A 12,382-nucleotide genomic window follows, 5' to 3' on the forward strand; every position below is an offset into this window, starting at 1 on the left:
TTTAATTAAATCCTGGACATTGCAAAATCTTATGACGTCACAGGATGGTGGAACTACGTTAATATCACGCAATGAATCCTTCACACACAAAACTCCATATCTTTTATCAGTAATAAATAATACAACCGAAAACATCCAATCGAATTCACATAAGATACATCATTCTAAGAAAATCACAGACTTTGCTGACATCAAAGTTATACTAAAATTCCGGAACTCTGTAGCAAGCGATTTACCCAGAAGACGGCACTGCCATGTTCCAAATTTCAAAATGGCACTGCCATGTTTACAGTATTTTCAATTTACATTTCATTAAGATCAATACAAGTCGCGGTCATAATAAGTTTTGGCTGCACATGGAGCTTGCTGTGCATTTGGGGCTGCGTTGGAAAATGAGGACAGAGTTAATACGCTTACTGATTAATGTTGGTCACTGGAAAAAGCTCTCATGGACGCTTCATTTCGATATCCTAGATTAAACACACGACACATCAAGGGATGCTTACTCCTCCTAGACACCTGATCCCACCTCTGGTGTGTCCAGGGGTCCGTGTTTGCCCAACTATCTATTTTGTATTGTTTATAGGAGTTATGAGATTGATCACTGTTCGTTATCTTCACCTTGCATCAGACTTAAAATCAAGCATTGTTCAAGTTTTAAGTTGCTGTCGCTCAGAGACAATTAGGCGTGTATCGTTTTCGGTCTGCACCTTTGCAGATATCTGGCAAGAAATTGGCGAATGTTCTCTTGTTCAGTTTTATATTGGTGTACCAGTAATAGATTGGAAGAGGCAACGATTAAAGAGGTATGTTGTCCCTTGAACCATTTTTGACAAGGAAAATGTAAGCATTTCAACAGGGCATGATTTTGAGTGATTTTCGTACATGCGTTTATCTGTGAAAACCTCACTTTCGTCTAGCCCACCTTGAGATGGTTTTTTGACATCGTTTCGTGAGTCAGACTGACATAAGTTAAACTCTGACTGTAATGCAAGGTGAAGATAACGAACAGTGATCAATCTCATAACTCCTACAAACAATACAAATAGATAGTTGGGCAAACACGGACCCCTGGACACACCAGAGGTGGGATCAGGTGCCTAGGAGGAGTAAGCATCCCCTGTTGACCGGACACACCCGCCGTGAGCCCCTTCTTCATCCACTTTGAAATCAAATGCAGTTTCAGCTAGCAATGGAGTTTTGGAGACAAAATAAGCAGTTTCCAAAAATATCTGCATCTTTTGAAGGTAGGATTGTGATGTTAATTATTTAGGAGACGGTGATCGAGACGTTACGTCGGTAATTCTGTGTTTCAAAGACCCTGACCCTCACAAACCTGCATGTTGTTTTGCGTATTAAAGAATAGTTTACTCAATTACGGACGAAATAGAGATATAAAGTGCCACAATTGTTTCCTTTATGCATGGAATTTTCACTATACTGCTATTCATTATCTTCGTGTGTCATGCATCGAGTTCTGGGTCATTGTGAGGACTCTTTATCCTGTCAATGCCTGCGATGACATATGACCTCCTGTTTCTAATAAAAAAAAAAGTGAAGATAACGAACAGATCAATCTCACAACTAACAAATAAATAGCTGGGCAAATAAATATGGGTCACTGAACATGCCAGAGATAGGATCAGGTGCCAAGGAGGAGTAAACATCCCATGTCGACCAAAACATCCACGACTTTTCTCTTCTTATCCCCACGGCCTCATGAAGGAATACTTATTCACCATGTTAAATGTGTTAGGTGTGATGCGCTGGGATTCAGCATTAAACCCAGGACCTCCCAATTGCGTTGTTATTTTATTGAAACTATCTCGGGTCTCCATTCTTCCCAGGCCGAACTGAATGGGATCACATGTCTTATTCCGAGTTCACATAGATATATCGAATTGACATATGGATGAAAATGATTATCACACCTTGAACACCGACATCTTGAATACCATGGTTATGTCAAAACTAATTCGGAATTCCTAAACACTTCTTCTGTAAGTATTTCAAATACTCAGACATCTCAGAATGTTTTCCTTGATCTCATGGAATTCAAGATAAGGAGGTTTGACTATATATATAAATGACACAGAATTTGTTATAATCTAACATGATCTATTTTCATAACAGTTAGAACAACTCACAATCGAGGAGTCCCCAAGGGTAACTTGAAATCATGAGTAACATAAAATACATAACACATCATAGAAAAATCAATACTGAAGCACTACTAAAACACATATAAAATCTATATATTGATTTACAGATGCTGCTTTTAAAAATCAAATGTATTTCCAGTTGCATCTACTATATATCTAGTTCAATCGCCAGAACATTACAAGAACCCTAAAGATCTCTAAAAGATGTACTGTAATAAAACATTTGATAGACACAATTGACAACCGCAAGTGACGGCAGTCAGTATAGATAAAGCTTGCTTTCATCCATGTGGTGACGACAGTATCGATAAAGCTTGCTTTCCTCCATGTGGTGCTGAATTCACTTTTTTCAATTGGTGCACGCTCTTTCCTCGCCCTTGATATCACCACGGAAGTAGTTTTAATTATCTGAAAGTTATCAAATACTTAATAATTAAAGAAATCATGCGAATCACTATGTAGCTAGCATCCATTGGTATTTCACCATTTAATTCATTCGCATTTTTAAAGTCAATATAATGAAACTAATGTATAGATACCGATTGTAAATAAGCCGTTTTTGACACACTGATTTTGATTGCGGATAACTCCGTTTACCTGATCAGGATATAGGTCTCACGGCGGGTTTGACCGGTCAACAGGGGATGCTTACTCCTCCTAGGCACCTGATCCCACCTCTGGTGTGTACAGGGGTCCGTGTTTGCCCAACTATCTATTTTGTATTGTTTAGGAGTTATAAGATCGATCACTGTTCGTTATCTTCACCTTCCATACGTAATTATGCTACATTTCAAGGAATATATAAATTAAATGTGAAATTTGAATTGAATATTGTAAAATATTGCTTACCTGTTGCATATGGCACAGGAAATCCTAACAAAACCACAAATTGAGGTGTTTCCAATGATGAGTATGATGATATTGATGATGATGATGTTGAAACTGCTGCTGCTGTCATGTCCTCAATCTTTAACCCGCCTTTTAAGTAATGGTAACAAAATTTCCGACACTTATTACACACACAATCGAAATCCGATGGTGTCCTCCCTGTCAGTGTCATCAGTACTGGTCTTTGTTTCTCGGATACCTTGTAGCGGTATCTTGGATCTACTCGTTTCCGACATCTGAAACAGCAGTAGTTTTTGGGACGGGCCCTTCGTTTGGATTCTGAAATATCTATTACAAATAATTGAAATATAGAATAAATACGATTTAAGTTGGAATAAATATGTTAATTAACTGGAATGCACATATCACCTTAATTGTTCAAACCAAGCAAATGCTTAAAATGTAATTATAAATCAATTAACACTTTCTCAAAACGAGACTAAATTAATTTTAAAAAAATTTAATGACTGAAAATGTGTACAAAAAAGTATTTTTGTTGATACCAGTAACTTTAAGGAAGAATACAACATAGTCATAATGAAAGGTGAAGATAACGAACAGTGATCAATTTCATAACAATACAAAATAGAGTTGGGCAAACACGGGCCCCAGGATATACCAATGGAGAGGGCGTTCTAAGTTTTAAGAGTGCTCAATCCTTTTGTTATAACATCTAGACAATAAAATATGTTCAAATCAAATCAAACCAATGGATTGTATAGTGTTTAACAATCCACTCGAGAATATTTCACTCATGTGGAGATGTCACCATTGCCAGTGAAGGGATGCAAAATTTCGGCCTATGCACGACTCTTATGGTCTTTGGCAGGGAGGGATCTTTATTGTGCCACACCTGCTGTGACACTGGGCCTCGATTTTTAAGGTCTCATCCGAAGAACCGCCCATTCAGTCGCCTCTTCCGATAAGCAAGAAGTACTGAGGATCTATTCTAACTCACGGAATGCATTCATAGAAATAGAAATATCAGTTATATTTGTCTTTTCCGTTTAAGTTGAAATGCCTAACTGAGTAGCTCAGTGGTTTAGCATGTCGACAGCTGATCTGTGGATCACTTGTTCGAGTACAGCAGGCGTTTTTAATTTTTTCCAGATTACTTTCTATTAAAACTGCATTTTTGACTAAATAAAGTACATTCCAAAGTTTTAAATTTCAAGTATTGTTGTACATATCCTCCATTTTTCATCCATCTCGGTTTCTTTGGTGAAAGGTGAAGATAACGAACAGTGATCAATCTCATAACCCGTATAAGCAATACAAAATAGAAAGTTGGTCAAACACTAGCCCCGGGATATACCAGAAGTGGGATCAGGTGCCTGGGAGGAGTAAGCGTCCCTTATCGATCTGTCACACCCGCCATGAACCCTTTATCCACAATGTAGTAGTATATGTAGTATTCCTTCTTAAAATACATCAACGTTTTACATGATTATTCTAGTTTTCATAGCCTACAGGAGCCTGACATTTCCTTACTTAGGTCTCTTTAATGGACCCTTGCAAAAATCATGACAAGAGGTTCACAGTCCTTATCCATCATTTGAGAATTAATCCAAAAAGTATCACTAGTCTAAGGGCTACGAAAGCTTAACAATTTCCCTGTGCTGCATGTAATCTCAAAATCAATACGGACCATCTATTCCTTCGGATGTTCTAGTGTAGCAAGTTTGGTGTCAATCAATCAAATGATTCTCAAAATATAGAGAAAATACATAACTATGTCTAGTTTTATCGTTCACCTTCGACAAAGTGACTTCAAAATAAATAGCGTCATTCTACTCCTTACGTTATACCAGCTAGTGTACCAAGGATTCTAATTAAGTCCAGTTTGACCCTTGGCGTATGACCATGTGAACCCAAAATCAATACAGTTCATTTACCAGTGTATCAAGTATGATGTCTGTCAATTAAAGGGTTCTAAAGATATTGAGTGGACAATATTTTGTACAGTGATTTGACCCTTCACCTTTGACCATGTGACCTCAAAATCAATAGTGGTCATCTACTCCTCAAGATGTACCAATGTACCAAGTTTGATGTATGTCAAGCAAAGGGTTCTTAAGATATTGAGCGGACAAGAATTGGTCTACACTGCCAGCGCCAGGTGCAAAACAACATGCCCTCTCTTTCAAAGGGTTTAGTTTGGGAACGGAACGCTTTGGCCTTGGAATATAATGCTGAACGGTTTACACAAAATGATTTGGTGTGGGAATTGGAACGATTCTAGTCCAGAATGGAAGGGTAGAAGAGCAGTTCATTTGGTGTAGTAGCACGCCTCAGGGTATGAACTGACATTCAGTTGCAGAGAAGATTTTGTGCAGTTTTTGACACATCCCAAGACCCCAAGGGTGCAGGAGTCTTGAAATTCACAATTTTTATCCCCCACAACCCAATGATGCTTCATTCTAAATTTGAAGATGATTAATTGAATGTTTGTTTTACATCCCACTGAGAAATTTTCACTCATATTGAACATCAATTTAAAAAGAAATGGAATATGGCAGTTAATAACTAGAGGTACAAAAAGTTCAATTGCTAACTCACGACGGACGACAAATGGACATAGGCCAATAGCAATACTACAGCATACTGTCTAGCAGTTTATGAAATATTTGTTCTTTTCTATATATCCTACTTATAATATCAAATTTTGAACTAAAGCTACTACATGTATATTTGTGAAAGTGTGGCAACCGATAAACAATGTCACACATTATAACACACCGTCTGTAATGTATGTGAAGTTATACATTATAACACACCGTCTGTAATGTATGTGAAGTTACACATTGTATAGCGATCACCGTGAATAATACCTATGACCACTTATACGAATGTAACCTTTTACCGTTTCTTTTAATTTTTCATTTGAATATGGATTTGTATATTACATATATAACAACATAAAAACCCACCTTTCACGTGTCAACTGCATTAGATGTTTCACTGCTTTCACACCACACTTTTCTGCCATCACGATTTTTTTAAATTCTCGAAACGGCCACCCAATTCACGGTTTAATTTGTTTGTTTTTTTCTTTTAAATTATTAATCTCACTATTTATTCTATTTTTCTGTAATAATATTGAATCATAATGAACATTCCCCATGTGAATTTCAAGACTGAAGTTGCAGAAACCATGAACTTTCCCCAAACAAGAGGGCCATGGGCCACATCGCTCACCTGGACAGCAGTTCCTTGCAATGAACAAGATTGAGCATGACCAATCATTTGAACAAACTGCAATCCCCTTCAACCAAGGATGATTTGTGCCAGGTTTGGTTGAAATTGGCCGAGTGGTTCTGGAGAAGATGAATTCGTCAAAAGTTTACGACAATGGCGACAGAATGTTTTCAGCAGAAAAGCTTACTTGGGCATTCGGCTCAGGTGAGCTGAGAACTTTAAACTGCAGTAGGTTAGGGCATTTAGTTGACCGTTGTAAACATCCAGTTGAGGAAGCTATTGCTTGGGTCACATTACAAATGTTGTTATGGAATAAATGGCATATTGTAGGTCAACTTCTTTTTAAACAATTTTTTTCCCCATTTTCCTGTTGTATATTGATTTGCCTAATAAAACAGATTAACCGACAATTGGGGTTGAATTTAGTGTAGAATTTAGTTAAATATTTAGCTCAAATGAGGCTACAATGCCGAAAGTCTTCGTCATAGAGGTCCCCTTCTCGCTTGACATAATTCAAATCTAAACAATCAATTTAGTGATTCACGCTGAACAGATATATATGTACACTAGAGTCGTTGCATGACCTGGCCTGGGTTTCTCGAAAAGAACTTAATTTGAAACTTCGACTTAAGTCTGAGATTTTACTCAAATTTAGACTGCTCAAAGAGAAGAAAACTCAAACTTAAATTTGAGATTTCTTCGAGAAATTCAAACCAGACAAACACACATGCCACTGAATGAAGCACAACCTTTGATTTAAAAAAAATGCTGATGATTCGCTCTCATTTGTAAAACTATCTACTTGACAGACTTAGTAAAGCTTGTTAGTATAACTTCAGTAACATCAAACTTCAATAATGCCCCTCTTTTGTACAACTCTTAGTTAGCGTAGACAGTCCAGTAACTAATGACTTGTTTTTAATTAGTCTATATTGGATTAAATACCACGAAGGACAAACTGGTACAACACCATACTAGTACTTTTCAAACAATACAATATTTGTAACAGCTACACTGTTATCAATGTTAGAGCAAAATAACTTTTAATGTTGATTCAAAACCAAACATATAAAACACATATATTTTCATTAAACATCTGACTGGTCGTAATAATAGCTCAGTGGTAGAACATTTGCATAACCGGGAGGTTGCAAGCTCAAGTCATGCTCGAACATAGGTAGCGATTGGACCTTTGACAAATGTTCGGCAATGAAAAGTGAGAATTTAGGTTCTTTCTGATATGATCTTAAAAATAGAGATCATGAGTTGTGGCAGGCATTGGTATGTTGAAGAACCCTCACTGATACGGCTTGTACACTACGTATAGGTCTAAATTTGTGGTACTTCACCTACAGCTGGTGACGTCTCAATATGAGTGAAAAATTCTCGACTGAACGTGAAACAAACAACCAAATAACTTCTGAAAAAAGTTGTACACCTGTAATAAAACTAGGAATAAACTAGGAATATACTAATTTCTATTGAGAATTTGATCAGTCCTTTTCCTTTCATTCTCTCAAAAAATGCTTTTATTTTCAATTATCTAAATGTATAATACAGAAAATTAGTACTAGTATGAATTACCGGGATATTGTTGTTAATTTTAATCGGCTGGTATGGTATGATTCTGGAAATTACAAAAGCCAACGCATGGAAACTAAATTTCTCCACCGCAAGATGGCGGACAAGGGACGTAACTTGCAGCAGCGTTGATAATACTTAGAACTCTTCAATGTTCACATGGATGATCACACAATACAAAATGACAATGCAAACTTTCTGAATCTACATTCATATACAAATACTATATGCACGAACATTTCGAAACATTTGTTTGAGGATACATATTTCAAATCCCCCTCTCCTTCATAATTGTATACAAATGAATGAGTCAAAGTTTTGCAAAGAAATAATGAAAGTTATACATAGATATGTGAATTTGAAATAGTACATACAATTTGTTGTTTGAAATTCACAAAGCAAACCCGACTGTTAAGTTTGCTCTGACAGTCTTTTTTTTTCACGATTCTAACTGTAACGACGTTCATGTTCCATGATTTTCGAAAAAGAGTAGGCTCGGGGGGGGGGGGGGGGGGGGGGGGGGAACGGACTCAAACACCCACAACCAAACATATTCCAATTTGTTAACCGCCGTAAAATGGCTGAAATATTGCCAAAACGGTGTAAAGCTTTTATTTCGAAAACACCTCAAACCCGATCTTATTCATGTTCTCCATTGTTCTTATCAAGAACGTGCACGTTAATATTGTTTAAAGACCAGATTAATCAGAATTGCTCTATACAATTCAAACACATGTACCCACTATCCTCTCTGTGTCTTGCACAGAAACAAGTGAATACTTGAAAAGAGATTCATTCCACTTGTATCTTCTGTAATGCTATGTAAAACTTTATACGGTACCAATTTTGATAGCCATCTAAAATTTTAAAAAAAACCTACCACAGAACAGTATAGAATGTAATTATTACGTCATAATCAAAGAGTCTGATCCATGAACAATGAAAAATACGCTAGCTTCAGATATTGATAATTTCAATATAATATACTATACTTTTGAGATATAGGTTTTCTAGAAATACTTCTCTCCCCCTCCCCTTTTTTATACTTTTTCCTGACTATGATGTTTAATTTCACTTAACTGAATATCACAAACTATGACATTTTGGGGATACATCTCACAACAATAGACTCTACATGAACTTGTAGATTGCTGAATACATCACGTTATATGAGCTCGAATGGTAAAGGTATTACATTTCACAATTTCGGCCATTTTTCAGTAATAAAAAAGCAATAAAACCGTGGTTATTGTCCAATGATTTTATAAACGTTTACTCAATTTAAAATTTAATCGAATTTGCAAAATTTAATTGAATTTAAAAAAGTGCATCTATGTAAACTATTAATTTCCAAAATTTAATGAATTTAAAAAATAATTAAAATAGTGTATCTATGTAGACTATTACATTGTAAAACAATTTCATTTTATTTTATAATCCATGATTTTCAACGAATGAGTATCAACAGTGACGGTAGTAGCCCTGTGTTCGCGTTGGTGACGGCTACAGTGAGGAGTTTACTGTGAAGGTAGGAGTCCATCAGGGGTCAGTACTCAGTCCTTTACTTTTCATCATCGTGTTCGAGGCTCTTTCACGAGAATGTCGCACTGGTGTTCCCTGGGAGGATCTGTATGCAGATGAATTGGTTATCATTGCTGACTCATTGGATGAATGTGTCAAGAGGCTCCTGACTTGGAAAGAAGCTATGGAAAGGAAAGGACTGAGAGTGAATGCGGGCAAAACCAAGATCATGTTCTGGGGTACGGGTCTTTACCTACTTCAGGACTCAGGCCGCTTCCAATGTACTGTCTGTCGTACATGTGTAGGCAGCAATAGTATTTTCTGCAATGTCTGCAAGCACTGGGTGCACAACAAATGCAGTGGGCGCATGCGCCTGCTAGTGGACCCTGACTGTAGATGCTCAAGATGCAGGAGAACGGCTCGCCCTCTTGAATGATGTCCAAAGTTGGTGGTTGTAAGTTTCTTCTGCTACCTCGGAAACATGTTTTCCGCAGCTGGTGGATGTGAACTCGCAACCACTACGCGTGTGAAGACCACTTGGAAGAAGTTCAAGGAGCTGCTATTGGTCCTGACATCAAGCCAGCTATCGTACAAGACCCGTGGTCGAGTGTATAACACTTGTGTATGAAGCGCTATGATTCATGGCAGAGAGACCTGGGCACTGACCAAGCCAAATCTGCATCGCCTACAGCGCAATGACAGAGCCATAAGACAGATCTGCAACATCAACCCAGAAGATATGGCCACTGTAGGTTCAACTGAATTGCTGGGTCGGCTTGGCATCCATGACCTCGACCTCATCTTAAGGGAAAGGAGACTCCGCTGGTATGGCCACGTTGTCAGATCCAGCAGTGTCGTCGAGTGCGCTCTCAATATACAAGTTTCTGGTAGGCGTAGAGTTGGTCGGCCAATGCTATCATGGAGAGCTGACGGAGAGAGATCAAAGAGAATGGAAGCTCTCAAAATGGAGATCTGAGGCGAGATCTGCCATGCGTCCAGCTAGCCAGATACCTTGAAAGGGGTCCATTAGTGTGGACAATACCCGTGCATCTGCACGTAAATAAAAAGGAACCGACAACACCAACAATGGTAGCAAATTAGGTGACCCAGCGTTACATCAGAACATGGCCGATTCGAATTCACTATCATGACACATAGAATAAAAGTGGACTATAGAGCACTGTAAAACCTTGAGTACTGCCACCAAACAGTATTAGTATTAAAAAAAAAATTCATATCTTTACATAGTGTGAATAATAAAAGAAAACAACACCGATACGGTTTTATTATGCGAGATAAAAAATTAAAAAACAACAACATATTACATGAATTTCTCAGAATCGGACCTGGCGCATCTGCTATACAGAATAGATACACTAACGACATCCTAGAGCTCTGTAGTTTTAAATTGTATGGGACATGTCATTACCTTCATTCATATAAGACACAGAATTAGTTGTAAATCTGTAATTACTTTATTTCATCGCATTGGATTTGTACAATAAACAATCAAAGTGTCCCCAGTGGCTATTTGAAATCCTGTGTAATATATATATATATATATATATATATATATATATATATATAGCTCATAGAAATTCATAATCAAGAAATACAAAACTTTGCTAAAACAGATATGAAGTCTATATATTGATTTACAGATGTTGCTAATCAAATACATTTTCCAGTTCCATTGAGAATATATTCAGTTGAACAGAATTAAGCTTCTATTTTAACCCATATTGCGCTGTATCAATAGGCAGGTTCTGGATGAAACATGCCTCCTTTGTAGCTTTAGGCATACGAGACATGGCTTCTCCTCCCTGTGAACTCGGATGCCACAGTCCCCCTCAACATGGGCACATGATGGTCACAATCACTAAGTACTGCCAGTGAGGTGAGTACCACAAGTAAGGAGTCAGAGTTGTTCCTCATTGAGGCAGGGGAAGCCTGTCACGTCATAAAACCAGTCAGCGATGAAGTCCATTTCCTCCTCACGAAGCTTCAGGGTATTCACTTACTTCAAGAAAGCCATCATCTTTTCTCTCATGGCTTGGTGCTCCTCGGTGTTGCCACAGTGGTCTTATCTGAAAGTTATTAAATATTCCAGGATTACAAAAGCGAGGCACTGAAATCAACTCAGATTTACATATAAAAGCAATCTATGCATGAGTAACTTTGTGACCTAAATTCAGACCAAATGTGATACTTTGCGGACTAAATTTTAAAGTTTATTGATCAATCCAGTAGGCAATTGAAAACTCTCATCTGTCTTTTGTAATTCGCTGTAAAGAACTCATGTGAAATGTTATGTATCTAACATCGATGTTTAATCACTATTCATATTCTTAAATTCTGAAGCATAATGAAAGCGATACATTAATATACATTCATACATCATTTATGACTCTATATATCAATAGAATTTACTTGGTCAAGGAATATCTAAACTGAATGTGAATTTTTATTCAAAATGTAGTGTTGCTTGCCTGTTGCAAATGGCACACGCAATCCTAACAAAATCATGATTGGAGGTTCTGTCGCTGCTGCTGCTGCTGATGACGATGCTCGTTTGCCTTCAACCTGTGTCTTAAAAGACGTGACTTTTATGTGAGAGTTACACATACACTGGCATCTACTGCAGAGAAAATCGTGATCCGAGGGTGCCCTCCCTGTCAGAGCGGTGATCACTGCCTTGTACTTCATTGAAATCTTGTGCCTGTATTTCGGTTTTACACTTCGTGGACAGTTGAAACATTTGTAGTGTGTGGGACAAACCCTAGGCATATCTGAAATATTTATTTTAAAATACATATAATTTACAATTTTGGTTGGATAAAATTAGAATAATCTTACCACCTTATGTTAGAATCTAATAGGGTATTTTCCTTAAAATATAATATAAATCAAAATTAATCAGTTGTATTATAATGCCTTTTCCGCTAAGAAGTGAAGGGGGGGGGGGGGGCTAATGCTGCATTTTTTATCTTAAAATTCTTTCTTCAACTATTGAATGTATCTTTTTAACATTG

General features: G+C 37.3%; 1 protein-coding gene across 9 annotated transcripts in view; it reads right to left on the reverse strand.

The window, feature by feature from the left end:
- The window catches only part of LOC125663311 (uncharacterized), a 72,041-nt gene that overhangs the window by 14,140 nt on the left and 45,519 nt on the right, over positions 1 to 12,382 (reverse strand). For 2 of the 9 annotated variants that reach the window (XM_056146419.1, XM_056146415.1), the window contains 3 exons: positions 3,012 to 3,338; positions 2,760 to 2,874; positions 2,098 to 2,570 (listed from right to left, as the gene is read on the reverse strand). The exons of 3 other annotated variants lie outside the window; for them this stretch is intronic. In XM_056146419.1, coding sequence (XP_056002394.1) covers positions 2,567 to 2,570; positions 2,760 to 2,874; positions 3,012 to 3,338 — 446 coding nt within the window. In that variant the 3' untranslated portion in view covers positions 2,098 to 2,566. Of the gene's footprint in view, positions 1 to 2,097; positions 2,571 to 2,759; positions 2,875 to 3,011; positions 3,339 to 10,618; positions 11,438 to 11,839; positions 12,140 to 12,382 lie in introns of those variants that run through there. 4 more of the 9 variants (XM_056146421.1, XM_056146417.1, XM_056146420.1 and 1 more) reach the window with 2 other exon arrangements.

The sequence above is a fragment of the Ostrea edulis genome, chromosome 8 (assembly GCF_947568905.1).
Source record: "Ostrea edulis chromosome 8, xbOstEdul1.1, whole genome shotgun sequence".
Taxonomy (NCBI): Eukaryota; Metazoa; Mollusca; class Bivalvia; order Ostreida; family Ostreidae; genus Ostrea; species Ostrea edulis.